At 38.8% G+C, this 24,762-nt stretch overlaps 2 protein-coding genes across 2 annotated transcripts in view; one reads left to right on the forward strand and one right to left on the reverse strand.

The window, feature by feature from the left end:
* fam13a (family with sequence similarity 13 member A) overlaps positions 1-2,254 on the forward strand; it is a gene marked incomplete at its 5' end in the record, with an annotated part of 50,314 nt that extends 48,060 nt beyond the window's left edge. Inside the window, one exon of the mRNA XM_083909374.1 lies at positions 53-2,254. Within this exon, the coding sequence (XP_083765500.1) occupies positions 53-176 (124 nt within the window). The 3' untranslated portion in view covers positions 177-2,254. The remainder of the gene's footprint in view (positions 1-52) is intronic.
* Positions 2,255-4,233: 1,979 nt separating this feature from the next.
* On the reverse strand, positions 4,234-22,221 carry herc3 (HECT and RLD domain containing E3 ubiquitin protein ligase 3; the record flags this gene model as incomplete). The annotated part of the gene is made up of 24 exons (XM_083909171.1): positions 4,234-4,442; positions 4,531-4,633; positions 5,955-6,138; positions 7,451-7,533; positions 8,455-8,521; positions 10,167-10,333; positions 11,450-11,593; positions 11,689-11,859; positions 11,992-12,090; positions 12,218-12,241; positions 12,483-12,596; positions 12,987-13,150; positions 14,117-14,306; positions 14,415-14,526; positions 16,340-16,399; positions 16,481-16,605; positions 17,385-17,458; positions 18,418-18,569; positions 18,695-18,825; positions 18,952-19,043; positions 19,426-19,647; positions 20,064-20,140; positions 20,242-20,401; positions 21,999-22,221. The coding sequence occupies 24 exons, from the start codon at positions 22,219-22,221 to the stop codon at positions 4,234-4,236; spliced, it is 3,147 nt and encodes a 1,048-aa protein (XP_083765297.1).
* Between the last annotated feature and the right edge of the window lie 2,541 nt (positions 22,222-24,762).

Consider the following 24,762-nt stretch of genomic DNA (forward strand, 5'->3'; position numbering starts at 1 on the left):
ATTGCTTTTCCGCACCTGAACCTGAATAATATTTATCGTCCTGCTCCCACAGAAATGTGCAGAAGGAGGACCGCTCCCCTTTGGCAGGAGAGTACACCGAATACAAGCACATTAAAGCTAAGCTGCGGCTGCTGGAAGTCCTGATCAGCAAAAGAGACTCGACTAAGTTCATCTGAGGGAACGAATTAAAGGAGCGTTTTCTGCTTCAGTTTTCTGGAGGTTACAGTCGGTCACCTCTGACTCATGTCGTCAGCTGTGCTGCTCATGACTGGAGCTGGAGAAGCAGCAGCAGCAGCAGCAGCAGCAGTGTTCGTCTGTTGGGCCGGACGCCCGCAGACAGACGACAAACCAACGACTGATTAAAGCCACTCCAACGTCTCCTGTTTTCTTTTCTTCAAACGCGGAGAAAACAACGCCTTCACAAGACGACATGAGATGTCTCTTCTTGACTGAAGCACGGAGCGCACAAATAACCCGAATCACACTTATATACGGCTAATAATTTATTTTTTTGCGTACGCTTTAACATAGAAAGTCTTAAAAAAAAAACATATATAACTTGTAAAGTAAAATAATGGATGAATTAAATCACTGCTATTTTTAAAAAAGAAGGATTCTGTGATCAAAATGTTGAGTGTTTTTTTTCTAAGGGAGATGTTACTATATTTGTATAACTTGAATCAGCTGGACAGCGTTGACTAAACCCATTTGCTTTCACTGTTTTTGAGTCCCGACCACTGTACGACGTCTGAAATGATCCCGCGTTGCTTCTCTAGAACTTCAGTTGAGCATTTGCTTGTTAAAAAGAAGTGGTTTTCTCATTGTGACACAATCAAAAGACACTAACTGAACCAAATGTTCATTTTATTGGATGAAAAGATGACCCCGACTGTATATTTTATGCATTTAATATCCTTTCCTGCCCTTTAACTTTAAGTATAAATCGGCAGTTTCTCTTTTGTGGAATCACTGGCTTCGGGTCTGTGTTTTCCTTTTCATGCGTCCTCGGATCAGTTTGTTCTTTTGTAAATAATGGATCAACGTGTATGTTTACATTTCTGTGAGCGAGTACTTTTTTCCTGTCTTTCTCCAAAATGGATGATTATCAGTGTGAATTTTGTTTTTACTGAATTTAAACACTGTCAAGGCTTCATGAGTTTTGAGTGTGTACATTTTAGTACATAAATTGTATTTGTATTTTGTACATAATATTATGAATGAAATCATATTTTTACTGAACCTTTGGAGTGCGCAGTTTTCCTTTTTGTGTGAATACACGGACTGTTATTTTCTGATTATGAACCAGATTATAGTTAATAATAGGAATAGTCCACAATATGTTAAGCCGAAGAGAGGAAGTCAGAATTCTGACTTTAAACTATGTTAATTTTACATGGAATAGATGTCAAGCACTGCTTTTAAAGGAGTGATAATAATAATAAAACGTATAGGAAACACATTTGTACACTGTATTGTTTAATTTAAACAAAAAAAAAGTGTGGCTGGAACAGAGAACGTAGATTTCGTATACAATAAAATGCCATTTTCCATCTTCTAAAGATTAGAGGGCAGCACAAACTGTTGCATAGGAGATAATCAGCTTTAATTAAACAGAGTATTTAGTGAACGCGTGTACATGCAGCACAGAGTCATGAAGTCATTGCCTTTATGAGCTGTTTCAGGTTGTTATTGCTAAACAGAGGCATCAGTGTGACTGTGACTAAAGTCAATGAAAGACCTTTATCTGCAGATATAACTGAGGTTTGACTGTAGGAACAAATACAGCAACTGACACTTGAATGCAGCTGAATATCTGATGTTTAATAGAGATGTAACTGCACTGCCAGACTTTCATAACCTACAACGTGGAAACAGTTATGATAATAACATTTATGCAGTTTCCCGGTGGAGACATTGATGAGAAGATTGATCGGACAGTTTTAACAGAACAAACAAAACAAAGAAAATCAAACAACAATTCTTATCCTGGGAGTTTTGTGCCACAGTTTTTCCTGTGTAGTTTTTACAGATGTGGAAATATTTTTTATATTTTTTTTTTATGAGAGGAAGAGAGAAAATAAAGTACCTTACAATCAAGAGTCCTGCATAAGTAAAAGTATTCAAGTATGGTCAGGAATATGTACTTAATGCACACTGTTACAATAAACTATTATTGTATTTGACTGTCATTTATTGACTGGTAAAACTACTATAAAGTCAAATAAAGCAGCTACTCATTTTCATCATATTTTTGTTTTAGATTACAATGAAGTTTACGTGAAGACTTTTTTGTATATCTTTTGTGTCATTATTAGTGATTTATATATTTATATTTTTTCCGCTAAAGCAGTGGTGTCAAACTCAGTTACAGAGGTGGCCGAAATTAGTCGAGGGTCAGACTAGGTCAAATAACCCTCTGCTGTATTTCAGTTGTACATCAGTCACGTGTATCTTAGCCAATAATTTGCCGTACTCAATCATTTTTACGAGGCGTTTAAAGCTAAACGAGAGGGAGTCAAATAAAAATGATTTACGATGATTTATTTATTTAAGTCATTACTTGATTTTGTGGTACTTGTCCGTGAGTCAGCAGGAAAGACATAACATATTATTAGTGCTGGCCACGTTAACGGCGGTTAGCGGCGTCAACGTTAGCGCACATTAACGCATTTCCATGTTCCATTGTTAAAATTAGTCTCTAAACTTTAAAGAGAGGCACATACACAGGTACGCTGATTATTTGTAGCGCTGCTCTTTTCCTTTTAATAAACATACCGCTCCAGTTATGTGCGCTAACGGCGCTAAAGGAGCTAACGGAGCTATGGTGCCTGGATTCCGGTCGTGACATCGTGCATCTCTTTTTCCGGTCAGTCATCATGGAAATGCGCCATTGGCTAATGTGCGTTAGCATTGGCGCCATTAACCACACGCCCAGCTCTACATTTTAGCTTGCGGGGCCTGATACAATTGCATGGTGGACCAAATAGGGCCCTCGGGCCTTGAGTTTGACACCTGTGTGTAAAGTAAGTAAACATATATCACCACTGCTTTCAAGACATTATGCTAGCACCATGCTAACTGCTACTAAAGTAATGTATGATACAAAAATAACACACAACATGGTTGAAATACAGTGGCACAGAAATTCATTTCCTCATTATTATCTCAGTACAAAGTCCCAGCCAAGGAAGCGTTGCATAAAATCCACTGGAAAAAGCCTGACAATAATAAGTATAACTATAATTCTGAGTCAAAACAAAAGGTGACAGGTGCTGATCCAACATTTATACGAACAAAAGAACCCAGTTTTACATGGTAACACAGTGGCACAAAATGGAAACACAAAAACGTCTGACGGTGCGTGAACGCAGCACGGGTGTCTTCTCAAACCAACTCTCCACCACAAAGCGAACAAATGAACTAAATGTCGTGTTTTTTCTTTCACTCGACAACATGCGAACTGACAACATCCAGTTAAAAAACAAACAAAAAATCTTTACTGTCCACATGGAAGGTTCTGCTGTAGAAGGCAACGGTGTTTCCAACATCAGGAAACACGTACGATAATGAGCTCCTACCAACCACGGCTGTAAATACAATATTGTATTCAAAGAGTTATTTACACACACACACACACACACACGCTCACGTTTTTTATATACATACATATTTACTCTGTCAAAAAAATAACCACTTTATTTAATAAATTAAACCAAACAAACGGAAAAAAATGTATCTCAAGGTAACAACATAAACCTTTAGAAGTGAAAAATAGAATTGAATATAAAATACACAGCTTTGCAGAGAGAGAGAAAATAAACAAAAAACTAGAAGACAAAAATTAAACGTCACATGTCATCAAAGTTTTCTCAACCTGCTCTGGCCTCATCATGTTATGTGTGTCAATATAGCTTCACATCTGTGTCTTTTAAATCACATTATTCATTCGTTTGTTCCTTTAAATGATCCTGAGAGGTTGAGAAACTTTGCCCCAAAGCAATAAAAACCCCAAAATACTTTGCATTTACATAGGTAGACCTTTTTAAGAATCAAGTCGTTTAAGAATCTTGTAAGCTCATTTTGGAGAGCGTTGACCCCTGCCATGCCATGCCATGCCATGCCCCGCCTCCTCTGACATTGTTTTGACACTGACATGTGCGACGTGTATTGCTGTTAAAGTGCTTTTCGATTTTCCTCCTCCTCCTTCTCCTCCTCCGACGATGATGACGACGATCAGACCAGGCTGAAGCCCTCGTACTGCTCCACGGCCTGAGTGAGGCGATGGCGCAGGATGTCTTTGGTCTGGTAGCGCGGCATGTCCAGGAGGTTGTAGCAGGTGTGGGCCACGGGCAGGTAGTGCTCTGCGGCCGTGGTGGACTGAATGACGATGCGCAAGCTCTCCATGCCGTGGATGGGGATGCGGTCGCTGCCGGTCAGAAACACTGCAGGGTGACGCAGAGAGGGTGACGTTAAAACAAAAGGTATTTTGATAACAGGTCTGGGTGTCGTGTGACGCAGAGAGGTGCTTACGCAAGAACTGCTTCTTCTTGTCCAGAGGGAACTCGTGGAAAACCTCCCAAAACAATCGGACTGTTGGATGCGTGGCCGTGTATTCGCCTTTGTAAAGGGCATTCTGCAAAACAAAAACAAACTATAATGACCATAGAGAACAATTATTTCTCAATCTCTTTATTGGAACAAAACAAGAAAATACACTACTGTTCAAAAGGTTGTGTTCACTTAGTAATATCCTTATTTTTGCAGAAAATAAGTACTATTTTTCAATGAATTATTAATTTATCATTAAATTAATCAGAAATACACTCTATACAATGTTAATTTGGTAAACGACTATTCTAGCTGCAAACGTCTGGTTTTAATGGAATATGTACATGTCCAGTGTTCTAATGATACATTGTGTTAGCTAATCGCGTTAGAAGGCTATTGGATGACTAGAAAACCCTTGAAAACCCTTGTACAATGATGTTAGCACAGCTGAAAACAGTTTAGAAAATGATTTCTAATCTATATTTTCTATTAATTTTGCAACTCTTGATGAATAAAAGTGTGACTTTTAATAGAAAACACAAAGAAAATGTATGGGTGACCCCAAACTTTTGAACGTGTATGTGAAACATTCAAAAAAAAAATTTGCCGTGAAAATGACATACGCAGCTTCCAGTACCCCTGCGGAGTGGCCGGAGAAACCCCTTTACCTGGTTTCCCTCCAACACACCTGCTGCAGATTACTGACTGATTGCCACCACTTCACTCACTCCTGTTTAAAAGAACTGGATCAGGTTCACCAGTATTTGCCAGATTGTTTTTGTCTTCTTCACCAGTACCAGCTCAGCTTTTCATCCCAGCCATGGTAACTTATTTCCACCTGACTGCTCCAGCCAGCCTTGATGTTGTTGTATTTCCCAGCCTTGATGTCAGTTTTTTGTTGTTTTTGGACTGACTGCTTTTCAAAATTAAAGATTTTTTGTTTCCTTCTCTACAAATTTCACTCAGGAATATTATTTATTTTACTTACACTGACCTTTTGTTATTTGCAGGTCCGTTATCTAGGCAAATACAAATGTTATATTGGGATACTCAAAAGTAAAAAAAAAAGATGGATCAAGGGACAAAGAAAAGCTACTTCACATCGAAGTTTCCAGACATTATGACTAATGACATCAGACTCAGATTTCAAAGTACAACTGTAAATTATGTACTGAGTCACAAGTTTCTGTTCAGCACTGTGTCGTAATGGAATATTCCAAAACAGCCATGAGAAGGAAGTAAAATCCAGCCTTATTTGATGAAACATGACATCATCACATCCACAGCTGACAATCTGAAGACTTGTATTCATTATACTGTGTTTCAATCCAAATATGGGATTTTGAAATCAAGTTATATATTATTATAAGAATAATAGATCACACGCATGACGCTCACAGACTGACCTTCTCCATCTCCTCCCAGTCGTAGTTGGTGTTGCCGACCACCATGGCCATCAGCTCTGACGGCTGGAACAGCAGCAGGATCTCGCCTCCGCACACCTTCAGGAAACCGGAGGAGAAGGCCGAGTACTGCTCGCTCACCGAGTCCGAGAAGACGTAGCGCAGGTAGGCCTCCACAAACTCCTTCCTGAAACACACACACACACATACAGATTCATATCATTAATCTGGTGTGAGTGACAGCTGCATCATGACTATAGGTTCCTTAGGTTCCTTCCTTAAGGTTTTAGAGTTAGGGGTAGAATTATGGTTAGGTTAGGCTCTTTTCCACTATGCAGTTCTGGCACGGCTCGACTCCTGGTACCTGGTACTTTTCCTAGTACCTGGAATACATTATGCACATGAAAAACTACTTTGTCTGTGTGTGGTTATGCCTCACTGTCCCGTCTTTCCAGAGTTCATCCAACAACCTCTCCACGTAGGTGATAATCTGTTTAATCCCACTGTGAGTGCATCAGTTCAAACACTTACAGTGCAGATTATTTTAAATTCTAATTAATAGGAACAACAAGGTTTTGATATTACATGTTTATACGTGTATAAGCTTATATCAGTTACTCATGTGATTGACATATTCCAGTTTAAAGGTGCCATATGTAAGAATGTGGCCAAAAACGGTTACTAACATTCAAATTAAAAATACTGAGGTCTTTTAGGTTTCGTTTTCTGACGTAACTGGCAACCCATGGTTGCTCGGCAGCTGAGACTCTACTGACTGCAATGATTGGTAGATGGCGGTAGGTGGCGCCACATGCCAAAACATGATTTGCAGTCTGCAAAATATTTTTTTAATGCAAATATTTTGTCTGTACTGTTGTTGTTGGTGAGTTCAGTTTGTTATATGAACATTATTCCTGAGTCTCTGTGACATATTGGGAGGATTTTATGGCCAGTTGCTTTAGATTTATGACATAATGCACCTTTAATTGTAATAGGAAATATATGAAGTGTTTGGGAGCAGAGGTCATGGATGAAGAGGCTAAATTAACACCAAAGTCCAAATCGGTCCGTGTTATGATGTTTTGTGCCACAAAACAGTTTAATATGCGAATACTGAAGGAGGAGGGAGGGTTTTTTTTCAGGGACAACACGGGTCACTGCCGCTCTCACCATCTGTTCAGCAACCAGCAGCCAGACATGTTGACACCACCCGCCCCACAGCACTGTAATCAATGCCCCACAGACACACACACACACACACACACAAGGACGAGCTTAAAGAACGGCAGACGCGGCAGACGCTTCAAATACCAACATCTTTTTAAACACAAAACATGACCTTCACCCAGAACAACGGGGGCAAAAGCTCAAAAAAACACATATTTTATCTTTCAGAGAGAACACTGTGTCGATTTAGATTTAGAAACATTCATAAAGCTCATTTCAGACGGGGAGAAACAGTAGAGAAAGTGTTGTTCTGAGGTGGAGCTGCCCCTCACCTGTTGTTCCTGTCCACACTTATGCTTTCTCCTCCTGGGATCAGCTCCTTGACTTCTATCACACCATAATTCTCCCTGGTGATCTGGGGGTTTAAACACAACACACACACACACACACAGACAGAGCAACTCTTAGATCAAAAGTGTTGATGTTGAAGCAAGAGTTGAGTTTGTTAGTTATAGAGCTGATAATGCAGCAGCTATCAGGATAAAGGAGTAATCTGAGTGTTGCCTGTTATCAGTAAATATTGTCCTGAGGCGTTAAAGGTCTCGATTTTTCTTCCATACAGCGTAATATAAATTGTGGCCCCATTTAGGGTAAAATAGAGAATAAAGTAGGTTTTCCTTTGAGGTGTGATGCAGGTGACTGATGTGCTCTCAGTAAGCTCCACCCCCTAACTTCTTCCTTAGCTCCTCCCTCTCATCCAGCCAGAGAAGCTAACCCTGATACTCTGCGTCGTCTGTTGCAGTGTTCTCTGTTACTACTTAATATTAATAAAATACACGTCTTTTTATCTAATTATCTAATCTAATATTATCTTAATCTTATCTAATATTTAACAGAATAGGGAAAAAAAAACAATATATTAGCCATTTTAATAAGAGCAGGTTCAGCATAGCTATTATGACCCTTTAAGGTATCCGATTTAGAGCTGCAGCTAACCTTATATTCATAATATAGTATTTTATTAATGAATCAAATAATCGTTTGGTCCATAAAATGTCATAAAATGCAGAAAAATATTTGATCAAACCTGGAAATGACGAGGCTCTCAGAAATCTTGTTTTAATTATGAAAAAAACAAAAGATTATTAACTGATTATCAAAATAGTTGATTCATTTAGTAATCGTTTAACAATCGATTATTCAAGTAATTGTTTCAGCCCTAATCAGATTAAAAACAAGAATAAAAGAATAAAAACTAACTTTGATGGATTTGGTGGATAAATATAGAATTATATTATTATTATGCTTCAGGGAACCATTAACAAGTGATGCTCACAGCAAAGTTGAGAAGAAAGGTCTCCTCCACGTCGCCTCCTTCATAGTCTAGAAGCTGTTGTAGACTCCTGCAGAGAATAAACGGAAGCAATGAAAGTAAAGTTTAAACTCGTCATAATGCTGCTGTTGAAACCGTTGCTGATTAAAACAACAGGATAAGCCTCGCTTTCACTGTTATTCTCTCGCTGGGCCGTAAACAGGACAGGGTTTATGTGGAAAAATGATGACGAGGATTTGAAATCGTGCCACTTTGGCTTCTCCCCTGCAGCACAGTCTTTTAAAAATGAAAACCACGGATCAAAAAGATAATGCCGTCTATTCTATTCGATATTTAGTGGTCACATATTGGCTATTAATAAGAAATGACTCACAGGGAGTGTCCATGTTGGTTTTTTCCTGCTAAGAACAAGCTGGATATTCAACACCCAAAACACAGGAAAACGTGGAGAGTGGACACAGTGGCTTCCAAGGGAAATGCTAATTAGCCACAGAGGATGAATTGTTATTGTCTCGCAGCTGAACCTCGGCGACTGGGCTGAGTGCATGTTGTGGTGTTTTTGTAAACACTGAACGAATGAAATGACTTATCACACGGTGTGGTATCGCGTTTGTTGTCAGCTGTGAACTGCTCAAACATCCACACCTGTCAAAATAACAGTGCAGCATAGTGATATATAATGTTTTTTTTGAGATAATGTCATTTGTGTTGCGTTGTCGCTAATAGCAACACAATATTTGTATCTTTTCCAAAGACTAATCTAACAATCAATAGTCAACTGGAGACAATTAGGCTCAGAGGAAACACTGACCCTTCCTGCTTAAGATTCAATAAAGAGGGTTTTCAACAGCAGACAAATATAACAAGACAGTAAGGAAGAGACAAACTGTTGCACCATAATGACAAAAATAAAGTAGGGATCTGCCTTTTTTTTGATCCGAGAGATTTTATACAATTATATAATAATATTATTATTATTATATTCAATTGTATTAACCTTTGTTTTATTTACTTTTTTAAAGCTTCAGGAAGCTATTTATTTAAAATTTCAGTTAACTTTATAAGAGATGCTGCTGACATTAACATGGCGCGTTTCCATGACGACTTACCAGAAAGACGTGCGTGACGTCATGTTTACGTGACTCCCGATTGTTAAAATGAGTCTCTACACATAGTCACACATACGCAGTACACAGGTACGCTGGTTATTTGTAGCGCTGCTCTTTTCGTTTAATAAACAGACCGCTTCAGTTCAACTGTAGGTGAGCTCACGGCGCTTAAAGGAGCTAACTGGTAAACGGTGCCCGGACTCCGGTGCCGTGGCACGTAAACATGACGTCCCACGCGTCTTTTTCCGGTCAGTCGTCATGGAAATGCGTCATGTGTTAATGTACATCAATGTTGACGCTGTTAGCGTGCCCAGCACTAGCTTAAAGGCATAAAAACAAAGTTGATTGTTGGTGTTTGTATTATTCAAAATGTTGACGCTAATATTTTCACTTTTACTGCAAATGAATATCAGCTCCAAATATCGGTTATCGGCCTCCTTGACAACTATTAATCGGTATCGGTATCAGCCCTGAAAAAAACACATTGGTCTATATTTAAATAAAGAGCTACTTTTTATCTGTCAGACAAAAACAGGATAAAGGACTGTTAAATAGAAAGTTTGGAGCATGTGATGCAAAAAAAACCCCCAAAAAATCTGCTCTTACCTGGCCTCAGTGGGGGAGAGTTCCTTGAAGTCCTCCAGCATTGGCGATACATTAAGCAGCTTCTTGTAAAGAGCGAGGGGGAAGTGGAGGTCGACCACAATGGAGTTGTAGATGGCCAGACCACAGATGATCCCGATCAGATGAAACCAGTTCTGCTCTACAAAACACTAGAGACACAGAGAGGAAATAACATTTAATATGCAGTGTGTATATATATAGCAGTATATATATATATATATATATACACACACATACATATATATGAGTAGTTTGTTTTCGCCACCACCAGAAATCCGGGTGCTGTAACCACCGGTGACTTCATGCAGCAAATTAACCTTCAGCTTGATACTACAGAACATAATATACCAGCCATTCACCATTTATTATTCAAAAAAATAGATTTTAAAAGAGAATTCTTACGATACTATAAATAATACGAAGTTCAGATACAAGCATAACCCTGAAAAACACATTTAAACTTTGAATGCCTATATGAAATGAAGCTAAAGGAACACGCTAGGACCAAGATAAATTAAGTGAACAATAAAATGAAGATATGTGACATTGCATAGACAGAGAAACAACTTATTGAAAAGGTCAGTGATTGATTTCGATGATCATTTTCAGAGTTCAAGGATGTTTTCCCCCTTATAGGTCCGTGTTTTGTAAACCACATGATGCCCACTGACCGTGTGATTACAGAAACACAGGCACAGTTTGCTGTTCTGGGAAATACAGGACGAACTTAATACTGCAGGTCACACAAAGGTCAATGGAAGATCTATCACAAATTTACTGCAATCTAATATCCAAAAAGGAAAATGAAGCTCAGACAAACTTAACTTTGGCAATTGAACTCATAATGATTATAAATATCTTCTTTATCAATAAGGAAATGCCCAGTGTTTCTTTGCGTGCAGCTGTAGTTCTTCATAAGGCAAATAAAAGTTGAAATAAAAAGGCATTTAATTATGTAAAATTGTACTATTTATGCTGCATTAACAGTGTTAGATACATTTGAATTACACTTAAACACACATAATTCACTTAGCACTAATAATAAAAACAGTGACATATCTTTAAAACTACTTAAGACAAAAGATCAGAGGAAAACTGCTAAATATAAAAGAGTCACAGTGTTATGATAAATATGTATGTATATTAGAATACGTAGTATTAAAGATAGTGTAAGCGATAATCATGCAATATGCAACTACAGGTGTCAAGTAAACGTGGGAGAGTAGAACAAGAAGAAGCTTTTGAGCACATGTCCAGGAACTTACTTTGTCTGAGAACCACAGCAGGTTGGAGTCTTTGTAATGGGTGAACATCCCATAAACAGGATCCATCAGCTCCTTTAACAGCAGCAGGAAAAACTCTTTAGTCACTCCTCCTGCATCGATGGCCTCCTCTCCATCAAAGATCACCTGGAAAAAATAGAAGAAGTTGACGACGATGAGGCGCAGCATTGATTTGTGTTTGACGTTTCTCCTCCAGCTGAAGTTCATCTTCATGGTCTTACCTTGAGCGGCTTCTTGAGGTCCACGTCAGAGTACATGGTGAGCTCGCGCAGAGTATCGCTTACTAAATAGTTCCTGCGCACATGAAGCACCAGATAAGGGTTCCTGGCAAGGTGGGGTTCCAGTGTGAGCAGCATGAAGACGTTGTGTAGGTTTGCACCACTGACTGCCATCTTTGTAGTCGCAGGCAGAAGTGGAGAATAAATACACAATTACAAAAGTGAATATATATATATATATATATATATATATATATATATATATATATATATATATATATATATTTATATATTAGCAGCAGGTACCTGCATTTGCAGTTCAGCATCTGTTTGCAGCATAGTTGTCTTGGCTTGGGCGTTCAGTATGAACGGGTAGGCACATAGGTTCACTGAGGGAAAGTCGCTCTGCAGGTGAAAAGAAGACGTGGCTGAAAATCTCTTATAACTCATTAGCATTATATTAGATGAACAACATAAAAAACCTGAAATCTAACTTGTGTTCATGTGTACGGTCACTGCTGAATTCTAGTACCTGAGACGGGGATGATTCCATTTTCTAGAAAAAGGAAATGGGGAAAAATGTGGTTTAATCTCACTTTAACAGAGCAATGTAACAGAAAACTTGCTCAAATATTCACTGAGCGACAGAGACTTTTCTGAGAATTGGGACACTTGTTGGATAACAGGAACTGACTGACAGGTACACCACACCCACAAGCAGTTATGAAGAGCAAATATGTATGAGTACAGTGTGTGTGCGGAGTAACATGGAAGTGCGACATAGTCAGAGTACTCACAATCTCAGCTTTATTCAGAAACCATTTGAGGTAGTCTTCCTGAATGTCCACCAGGCTGGTGATGTCTGGGATGTAAAAGCAGTTGTACTCCACGTGGTGGGCCTTTATGTTTACCTGGAAACACGAAACAGAAACACTTATGTCAACAGCTGGAAATGTCACAGTGCAGAATATAACACCGTCTAAACTTGTTTTAATGAGGGCCATATTTGATAATATTTGATTTCCAGTAGCCAATGGTACTTTTTCTCCTTTTTTTAACAGTTAAATGTATTTTCATTGTCACAATTATAATTTTTAAATGGAAATGGAATCAAGTCCATCCCGGTCATAAATAATACATTATAAAAGCGAAGCTGCAGGCCGCACAACATTATTTTTATTTCAGCTAACGAAAATGTTTTTTAAATTGTAGTTTTTGTTATTCCTTGACTATAATAACCTTGGAACAACGCAGAGTGGATGGCTTGTTTTTGATGGAGGAGGAGGAGCTTATGTGGTTACCTTGTGGAGTTTTTCCAGCAGCCTTAACGTAGCAACGAAATAGTTCTCATAGAACACGGGCACGAGCAGCGTCTTTCCTCCCGTTAGCATAAACACCACGATGCGCTTGTACATGTCAACCATTCTGGTAAACACACTGCTGTCCACGATGCACCACCAGTTGTCTGCAGGAAAAGAGAAGAAGGTTTAAGTAAACGAATGAGAAAATACACGACCATTCAAAAGTTTGGGGTCACCTATACAATTTTCTTGGTGTTTTCCATTAAAAGTCACATTTTTATTCATCAAAAGAGTTGCAAAATTAATAGAAAATATAGTCTAGACATTGACAAGATTAGAAATAATGATTTTCAGCTGTGCTAACATAATTGCACAAGGGTTTTCTAATCATCCAATAGCCTTTTAACGCGATTAGCAAACACAATGTACCATTAGAACACTGGAAATGGGCCTCTATACACCTATGTACATATTCCATTAAAAATCAGATGTTTGCAGCTAGAATAGTCGTTTACCACATTAACAATGTATAGAGTGTATTTCTGATTCATTTAATGTTATATTCATTGAAAAAAAGTGATTTTCCTTCAAATATAAGGGCATTTCTAAGTGACCCCAAACTTTTGAACGGTAGTGTACCTTTTAAAAGACATAAAAACATGAACATTTTGTTGTCTGTGAGTTCATATGTGTGTTAAACAGCTGTACAGTAAAGACCAACAGCTGTCACTGATCTACAGTGTTAATTTATTGGACGGTTGGTCCGTGGATGTCCTGAGGGCTAGCGTAATGACAAGTATATGGGCTCTATTTATCTGCTTTCCGGTATCCATCTGTCCGTCTTCTACCGCTTTATCCTCCACATGAGGGTCAAGGGGGTCGCTGTGTCAATCTTAGCTGACCCAGGGTGATCACCAGTCTGTAGTGTTTTAATTTTCTAGATATTACAAACGGTCCAAGAGTAATGAGAAGTAACAGCCAATGTGGTGTGATGTCACATGGTAACAGCATGGTGTTCCGTGCATGGCATGATGTGATCATCATGCTCTGTGTTATTGGTATGATGATTGGTGCACAAAAAAAGAAGGAAAAAAAAGAGGATTTCTAGTGTGTTCATGCACATGTGATACCCAATACTTTGCTGGGGTTGGTGTCGAGCCGCAGGATGGCCATTGCCAGAGGGATAGTAAGGCGGATGTAGTTGTTGGAGTCCTGCAGGGCCGGACACTCAGACAAGATGAGGTAGATCCTCATGGCCTCGACATCAGGGGGAGAATGGGGCAGCTGAGGGATCAACAAACTCTCGAAACTCTTTATGGCCTAAAGAAATGATTGGACACAAAAATCTCACGTCAACATCATCAGCAGGCGTTAAATACGTATGTTTGGAAGAAAAAGTGTCAATCAAACTTTATTTATAACCAGTACCTGCTCCAGAAGTTCAGAGAAAGCCGGTTTGCTGAGCGTCTCAAACAGCAGTCGCACAGAGTTGAGATCGATGCCTGGGATCTTTGGGTTGGTTTTGAAGTGTGTGTCGTCACTATGGAAAGCAAACAAAAACACGATTATCTGGACCATCTGTACGAAAATCTAGGGGAGCAGCAAACAGGGCCAATAATAGGTCACGGCTCAGAATCAGAGACTTTGAGGTGAAGCCTTTGGATCAAACGTCCATCTATTGCAGCTGGTCATGTGGCAGAACACAATGGTACGTGAGCCTTCACAAAACCAAGAAAACCCAGAGCTTTGAGGACAGCAACTGTTCACAATGTAAGCCCTTTTTTTTTTACAAATACCATTAGACATGATGCTATGGAATGACATAGAATGGAAAGTCTTTGGGATGGGTTAGGGTTATGGTTAGGGATGTATTCTTCTGCAACGCCCCACTACATTTAGAGACAGATCTTAAAGAAACATTAAAGCAAACTCTGTTATAAACAACAACATTATACCCCACAGCTGTTTCTCTCACGTATAAACCCAGAGAACAATGGATTCCAGTTTAATCTAAGACTTTATGGATCAGCAGTAAAGTACTGAGGTATCAGAGCTGATCTGTGCACACAAAACTATCCACAATTAGGCTGGATTTGTTTTTTGACGACTTGAGACACATTTGCTCTACCATTCAAAAGTTTGGGGTCACTTGAAATGTCCTTATTTTTTAAGGAAAAGCACTTTTTTCAATGAATATAAGATTAAACGAATCAGAAATACACTCTATACATTGTTGATGTGGTAAACGACTATTCTAGCTGCAAAGGTCTGGTTTTTAATGGAATATGTACATAGGTGTATAGAGGCCCATTTCCAGTCTTCTAATGGTACATTGTGTTTGCTAATCGCGTGAGAAGGCTATTGGATGATTAGAAAACCCTTGTGCAAATATGTTAGCACAGCTGAAAACATTCATTTAGCAACTCTTTTGATGAATAAAAGTGTGACTTTTAATGTAAAACACAAACAAATTGTATAGGTGACCCCAAAATTCCTATTGTTATATCAATTTCTAGTACGCAATTAATTACTAAATACAGCGTTTGAATGAACATTCTAGGTAGCTTTGGTTTCTCAGCTGTTTTTTTTGCAGGAAGTGCAGAATTAAAAGTGTCATCCGTCTCCAGGCTTCTGTTTTTCCACCCTCACGTTCTCCACAGCGTATTCTCAGAACGTGATAAGTATCTGCTGACGAGATGGCAGAGAACAGAACCGTCACAGACGAATGGTCAGAGATATTTGGAGTGCATTCGCAGAACTGCCGCTGTGAGTGAGAATGCACGCTGTATGGTGACGAGCCTGTGAGTTTCCTGGTGAATTAGTTCCCATGGAATCTTGTGTACACACAAGTCTGTATCATTGGTTATGTAATATGCATTTATATTTTTTTATTATTATATCTACTCATTTGCACCAGTTTGATATTGTAGTGAACCACTCTGTGCCAGATTGCTAGGGGATGTTTGAGCAAAAATGAAGACAAGGAAACTGCCAAGCGTGACTGTGGGGTTTGTATTGTCTTTTGTCACCTGCCTGGACCAAGTCCAAAGATCCTGTACAGTATGTGCTGTACTTTTTTTATTTATTGGCAGAACACACTGAGGAAGAATAGTTCAGCTACGTGCAGATGCCTCAACAGACATTTTCCATCTGTTATGTACAGGAGAGCCATTGTGACTGCCTTCATTAAATGTTGCATAATCACCATGGGAATGTTAGGCAAGACATTTCCTCTTCGTTAAATAGATTGTTGTTTCTTGACTTTTTGGTGATTTTATGTTGTAAAGGCCCACTTTTGCAGTATTTTGCTCCCTTATTCGCACTATGATGTATGCTGTGTAAGGATACCTTACCTTTGGTCCAAGAAGCTGGCATTCCAGCAAGCCGTGGAGGAGAGTTGAATTATGATGTCGCTGAGCAGAAAGACAAAGCATTCAAATTACATTTTATAGACAAGTAAAACAAATAAAAAAAAACTTAAATGTGTGACTTACTTTGTGACACTTGAATCTGTGCTGTACATCAGTTTTAACCGCCACGAATTTAACTTGTCATAGTTTATTGGGGAGAGGCTTTTAGTGACATTAAACACTCTGAAGTCTTCTGGGGAGGCTGAGCTCTGAAGAGGAAACACAACACAGCATAACAATATTGGACGATTGTTTGCTCAGTTCAGTACACATTATTATAAAAATGAATAAGAAATGCCTGAGGTCTGAATATTATGCAGCAAAGCTTATTTACATAATGTCTTTATCTGTGCAGATTCCCCCCTGAATATTAGCTGGATATATGTTGTACCATATACTGTAAAGTTCCCGCACAAGAAGTGGTAAAAGCTTTGACGTGAATGCCACCATGTGGTAAAACATGGCAACTACTCTCAGTTATGTTTTAGGTGGAATCTTCAATTACTGAGGCACACAATGCTTACTTTTAGTATCGAATGTTTAGTGACGGCTACAGATGATGCAGATGAGAGATTAAACTGTGATGTTCAAACATGTTCAATTTAAATCCTACAAACACAAATACAAGGCTGTTTTTGCATCTATACATCTGATGTATTATACAATGCAATACACCCAAAAAAATACACAAGCTGCTCTACTGCTATAGCTATTGATGATCATAATACACTAAAGTAATCTCAACTAATCTCATAGTCTTTTCCAGTTTACAATATTTACATAACATCTTCAGACACCTGAGTAAATCATTGTTGGCAAAATTGTAAATTATGATTCAATGTGGCAACAATGAACAATGGAACCAGCAGGTTAGTAAACGTCGCGCTGTCATAAAGTGGGGCAGACAATAAAAACTCTGTGGAGGAAAATGTATTAAACAACAAAACAACAAATTAATAATAAAAGTAGTCCAATGAGACACACATACCTGTTCATTAGAGTACAATAGGAAACTATGGTCTCCTCCACAGATGATTTTGGTCACTGTGTATTGTTTTGATTCTAATGAATACAGATAAGATCAAACGTGTTAGCGGGTTAGTATTCTATAACAATAAATTTATTAAAAAAACACACCATTAATTTGTTTTAACAAATGTTTCAAATCACAAGCAATTCTGATATTTTGTAAAAAGAAGCTGCTGTGGATTTATCTTTCCATTCCCCCTTTCCTCCCACCACTCCTCCACTGTGGTCAAGTGCTTGCTCATTGGGTCTCTATAAAAATAATTATAAGGTCCTGACCTTACTATTTAAAATTGATGCTATATAAATAAAAGTGAATTGAACTGGATATTAGGACTGTTTACCAGTTGTGTAGGGGCTACTTCTTCATGACTTCTATCCTTTAGTACTGTGTCTGTACAATTGTCCTCCAAAAATACTCTTCTAATATACATGTATACATTAGAGCTATAAATAATAACATGGATTTAGATATACACTACCGTTCAAAAGTTTGGGGTCACTTAGAAATGCACTTGTTTTTGAAGGAAAAGCACTTTTTTCAATGAATATAACATTAAATGAATCAGAAATACACTCTATACATTGTTAATGTGGTAAACGACTATTCTAGCTGCAAACGTCTGGTTTTTAATAGAATATGTACATAGGTGCATAGAAGCCCATTTCCAGTGTTCTAATGGTACATTGTGTTTGCTAATCACGTTAGAAGGCTATTGGGTGATTAGAAAAACCTTGTGCAATTATGTTAGCACAGCTGAAAATCATAATTTCTAATCTTGTCAACGTCTTGACTATATTTTCTATTCATTTCGGAACTCTTTTGATGAATAAATGTGTGACTTTTAATGGAAAAACCGCAAAAGATTGTATAGGTGACCCCAAACTTTTGAACGGTAGTGTAAATTCTTATATCCCAGAGTCAAAAACAGAATATTTTACCTCCCACAGGCCAGGCGTGTTTAAAAAGCAATTTTACAGACTGCTCGACTTACCTGGTCTGTGAAAACCACCAGTGAGGAAACTGTTCTTCACAGGAAACGGGCTTCGAGCATCCCCGAAGAGCCCTGTGCCAAGCTGGCCGTGGCTGTTACAACCAAATGCATAGACGATACCAGAGGAAGGCACAAACGCCAACGTGTGGTGCCTGACAAAAGGGAACATTTTTACACAGTATATTGATTGGTCATGTAGCCCTATACAGTATACAATTCCAGAAACACAATTTAAGACTTCAAAAAGACCTTGTTGTCGGTTTAGAGTGGGAAGTACCTGCCACAGGTGATCTGGGAGACCTCTGTGCCCATGAGCTCAATCACTCGTCTGGGTAAAAGCTCATTGTTGGTGGAGCCGTGACCCAGCTGACCCCACGTGCCATCTCCGAACGTAAACAAACCGCCATCCTACCAGAAAACACAGTTTGTTTGTTTTTTTAGTTATAGATTTTGATTTAGAATCTTATACATTAAGGTTGTCACACACACAAAATCTGGATTTTTATCCAAGTTAGTTGTCAGAAGTATCCGTACCTTTGTGAGTGCTGCCGTATGCTCATTGCCGCAACTGATGTAAACAACTTTTTGAGATCTCAAAAATTTGATGTGGCAAGGGACAGCACGGTCTGAGGACAAGAATGTAAACAAACAAGAAAAGTCACATTTGTGCTAATCTATGGTATTTACAAGAATAGAGAGCAAACTACTGCATCTGAACTGTCACTGCATCCAAGAGCAGTGCCTTTATTTTCCAATAGATAACTGAAAGGAAACCAGGAGGTTTGCTTAATATGTTTTTATACACTTTTCTCATTTAAAATGTGACCAATTGGAACCATTGATTTAAATAGATTAATTTTCAAATTCACGTAATCTGCCACCAATTGCTTGATCCTCTGTGTTACATCTAATCAATCAATTTAATCAATTCAGAACAACCCTTTGGGGATAATCAATATACCTGGTAACAAATCTAATTTTTTAGTTTTAAAGCTGATTGTTAACAACCTTGTCGATCATTGAGACCCAATTGTCCCGCTCTGTTTTTGCCCCAGCCAAACACAGCTCCAGACAAGGACAGGGCAAAGCTGTGGTCTCCTCCAGCAGTGATCTGTGCCAATGGAATTCCTGCCAGAGACTTCAGGGGGTGAGGGAACAGTTTGCTGGGCTCTCCTTTACCCAGGCCGAGCTGACCGCTGGTGTTCTGGCCCCATGTGAACAGCTGGCCATCTGGAAGGTAGGAGACAGAGAATACTTGTTGTACTTGTACAGTCTGTACCACATGGAGAACCAGAACACAGTATGAGCTAATACACAACATGTATTTGGTGATGTGGTGCTGTTTGGATTTGTGAACCACCATTCTAAAAGTAAGTTTGAATATAATCTTGGTAACGATTGCTTAACACACAAGCCAATGGATGTTTCCCATCCTATGATAGCTCCTGATTTACCATCCATGCAGTCCCTACTATTAAATTACTGTCATTTCCTGATATAAATGAAACAACAATTTTAGGTTTTGTGGTGTCAGGTGTTCCATTTCGTCGTAATGTGGACACAGTGAGGATATGTACAGTATATTCTTGCAAGTTTCTAGATCTGAACAGTGTTGGCGTGCAGTGAGGACGCTGTGAATATCACACCTCGAGAAAGTGCAATGCAGTGCTGATTGCCACACATGACTTGGGAGATGTGATGGTCATACAGTCTTTTGACCAACCTAAGCAAAACAGGAAAAACAAGTATTTATCAAGGCAAAAATTCACACTGAGAAGGAGCTACAAAAACATTTTATTGCATTGTTTATTTCCTGATTTCTACCTCGGGATTCGAACAGCCACCTCTGCAGTCCCCAGACCAAGTTGACCCCCCTCACCAGCTCCCCAGGCGAAAACTTGACCATGCTCGTTCACCGCCATAGAATGGGCCCAACCGCTCGACACCTTCGCTATCTTCTGCGTATCCAGAGCTGCTACTGGTTCTGTGGAGAGGACGGTGAGCTTGTCAGGGCTGAAATCATTCATTTTGCAAGGACTAAACACAGCTCATTTATAAGATTTTGTTTATCCACACTGAATTAACTTTCGTTTTCGACTATCACTGTAGTGTATCAGCGTGCAAACTGCATACAAAAAATGGAATTTAATCACGTTTTCGGCTCTGTTAAAGCATGATACAGTCATAGTGCCGTCATGGACACAACCCATGCAAGGCATTTTATCTCAACAAAAATATTTTCGATTGAACCATGGATACATAAAAATGAGAACAGGCAGGATAAAACAGCACCTGAGATTCAGACGTTAGGAATTTAAAGAATAAAAATGAAGGTGGACAGTCTCCAAACTGTGTATTAGTAGGCAGTAGAAATCGCATATGAGGTTACCTACAAGCACACAAATTTGCCAGAGTAAAGTATTCATAAAAAAAGCTTCACCCACATCCTCATTGCACATCACACAACTTTCCCACCCACATGTGACTAGCACAGACCTATTAATGTCTGCGATCACTTCACAAGCTATGAGTGTTTCAAATACACTGCAGACAACACTTATATAACTTGTTTTATATTCACTCATTATCTCCCACTTTATCCTCCACATGAGGGTTCCGTGAAAGGCGGGGGTATATCCTGGACAATAATTCACTCTCACACTCACACCTACGGTCAATTTAGAGTGTCCAATTTGCCTACTTTATATATTATTAAATGAAAAATTGTTGCTGCTTGTAATACAGATAAATAAACTGCACTAGCTATTAATTTAAATGTAAATTTGATATTGCAATATTTTACCTTTCTTACCATTTGCCTATTTAATGCTGCAGCTCAAGGGTGTCAAAAGTACAGCCCGTGGGCCAGAACTGGCCCATCAGAGGGTCACGCTCTGGCTCGCAGGATGAATTTGTGAAAATGCCAATACATGTGATACGATGTTTTGTGCCTATAAATCTACTGTGATCTTATAAGTTGTAATGCCCCTGTGTAAATGGTAAATTAAGCATAATATTCTACTTATTTTTCTCAGGAAATGTCAGGTTGTTCATAATGTTTTCTACAACAAAGGGAAAAAATTAAGAGATCTTGTTGCTTGTAGGTTATTATGCTATTATTTTCCTGGTCTGGCTGTATGTGGCCCCTGAACTAAAATGAGTTTGACACCCCTGCTGAAGATGTTCAGCCATTCAGGTTGTGTGACAAGCAGCAACTTGATATCTAAAAATTTCAGTGGCTATGTTGGAATAAAGTCATCATGAAATAAATGATTCTTACCACCATTATTATTATTATGAGAGTATATCTACCAAAGTAAGTCTAGTTGCACCTGCAACACTATAGGCTCATTATGTCTTGAGAAAATAGTTAGAAAATGAAACTGTAACGACTATCCAATCACTACCAAAACAAACAGCCTTTAAGAAAACACGTCATCGTGTTCACACCCTTATTCTCACATGCTTGAACTTTCCCCACACACACCTGCTGAAAGCACTGCCCATGGTGGTGGAAAACACGATATGTAATAATGATTAAACAGGAGTTGGTTAACGTGTTGTTCACACTCTAAACTTACCTGGGCAAGTCCCTGGTTTGTTGTGACCCAGCTGTCCACAGCTGTTAGAGCCACATGAGTACACAGTACCATCATGCAGCAGGAACAGCGAGTGTTGCCCTCCACATGCGACTTCTTTCAGTCCTCTGCCACTGAACACGTGACAGTTCCTTGGCTCAAACACAAGGTTCCTCTCCAGACCGATACCCAACTGTCCATCTCTTGCGTTACCCCAACACAGCATGTTGGAAAGGGGAGAGGGGGATGAACACCAATCTGAGGAGGCAGGCTGGCCAGATGGATGAAGACTAGAATGTTCAGGCTTAAGATCAGCCCCGCTTTCTCCTTTTCATACACATTTCAGCCCTGGGAAAAGGAAAACAAGTGAGGGAGAGTGACATGTGTATGAACCCTGGTGATGTTTTTTAAGAATAAAGTGAGGATAGATTTAGAGGTGGGTGTGGCTGTTGATGCGAATGATGCAAGGGCTACTGTATGACAGAACATGCAGTGTTTAAATAAAACCTGACAGCATAATCCCATCTTAAGAAGCTCCAAGGATCCAGCCTTATTGTCAATACATGCCTGTTACGATCTCAGTTAACCAAGGGGGAAAAAATACAATGTAATAAAGCAGGTGTAAGGGACCAGGATCAACAACTTAATCTATACCAAGGACAATAAAGGCTGCAACAGACAGCTGACCACAGGCATATTTATATTTATACAGGCAATCAACTGCCAATGTGTTAGGTATACTTATATTATATCTTAACTTAAGTTATTATTGGAGTTTAAACATGTTAAATGATTAGTCAAGGGAAAAAATGAAACGGAAAGTATTCCTGATAAGACTGAAGAGGACTTTGTAAACACTAACTCGTAATAGCCTGTAAAACATTGTCCAAACACCTTCTGTTTAGACATAATTTAGGAAAATAAAGTGGAATTAATTTAATAAAACAAAGGAGGTATTAAAGTTAGCTATTGAAGGACCTGTCATTAATGAATACGGTAATGGTACTATTACCGCACTGTAATATTGTCGTTACGCTGAGTGAATGAGTTAGAAGATGGGACTATGTCTGTGTCATCAGACGATATAAACACTATCCAAACGTAACATTTCCATTGACATTACCGAGTTAAACCCTTCACTAACGGACCCACACGAATGAAAACGACCCTTACAAGTCCGTTACTAGTTAGCTAACTAAGCATAGCAAGCTACAGTAACGATGACTGTCAGTCTTAAAGCTAAGAACAGAAAAGCCCTTTTACACCCATGTCTACGTAGTAATTAAGGATGCGGTGTGTTATATGTGGCTTGTTGAAAAAAATAAAATAAGGAAATAATAATAATCATAATAATAAGGGGGTGTTTACCTAGGCGGATGCATCCTGAAATTGGGCGTCTGATCTCTGTTCAGCTCAGAAAACATACGCGGAAGTGACATCGCTCACTACATCCCTTACGTCACAGGATGTGATTGGTCTATTTTTTCTCCTGTGTGTAGTCCTGACAGGTCCGTACATATGGGGATCACCCGGGGGCCCCAATGTCAATCCATTTACATTGGATTGACATCCATGGATGTATTATAAGAACTGTACATGTATAATAATAATAATACACATATAATAATAATAATACATGTGTAATAATAATAATACTACATGTATTATAAGAACTTATAATACATATATAATACATAAGATCTTATAATACATCCATGTTCTTGATTTGCTTGGTGCATCCATGAACAGAGAAAGGCATGATGGGAGTATGCTCCTGACGAGCGCTAGCGGATTTCATGAATTATGATCGAACATTAGCTTTTGGCTTTAAACCATGGATTTGTAAATAAATGGCAAACAAATGAACTGTAGATATATATAATTCCAGTTTCAGATCTAAAATGTCATAATTCAAGTTAAAGATATCTTTTATTATCCTCAATTGAAGATCATTTTTAGATAAGTTTCAGATCGAACTTGAATTGCGACTAGTCATAATGATGTTATAGATATCTGAATATGGAATTAGGGATATTTACAAATATCTGCAACTGGATTGTCGAAATCTATAATGACAAACCCTATATACATGGGTGGCAAAAGTTATTTTGACTAGTAAACACTGAATTGCAGACAGCTGAAACTGAAGTTTTGACTAGTAAGTATGACTTCATAGATATTGGACAACTACAATTCAGACTAGTCACAACGAAATTGCAACTATTTGCAAAAATTGCAAATAACGTAGCAAAATTGCAAAATAATGTCACAGATATATGAAATGGTAATTTCAGATAATCAAACTTGGCGATTAAAATGTTAAAAAGGTTTGCCATATCAACATCAAAGGCTTCTCTCATTTGCTGCAGCGGACCAACATTACCGTTCAACGATTGGCGTAAACACCTGTCAATCATTGTTCCGTTGACCAATTATCTACCTGGGTTAGGGGGCGTAAAAAAAGGGGCGTAAACGTTCCGAGTTCGCTGATTGGTGCGGTGACATCACAGGCCTTATTTGATAACATTGAGACCGTCACACTGACGACAAGACGAAGCCAGGTTCGCGGCTTGTTCTCAAGGAAGCAGAAGAACATCGGAATTTAGCAGTAAAACTACAAGATCCAGAGGTATAGTTCACTGTGAGCTGAAGGAGACTAACGTAATAACATCGCACTAACTGCAGTGCGAACCTTTCTAACTAATGCTCGACACCTACGTATATGCTAACCTGCTAAAGTTAGCAGTCGCTACGTAGTTGGCAAAAC

This window comes from Microchirus variegatus (assembly GCF_963457635.1).
Source record: "Microchirus variegatus genome assembly, chromosome: 23".
Classification (NCBI taxonomy): Eukaryota; Metazoa; Chordata; class Actinopteri; order Pleuronectiformes; family Soleidae; genus Microchirus; species Microchirus variegatus.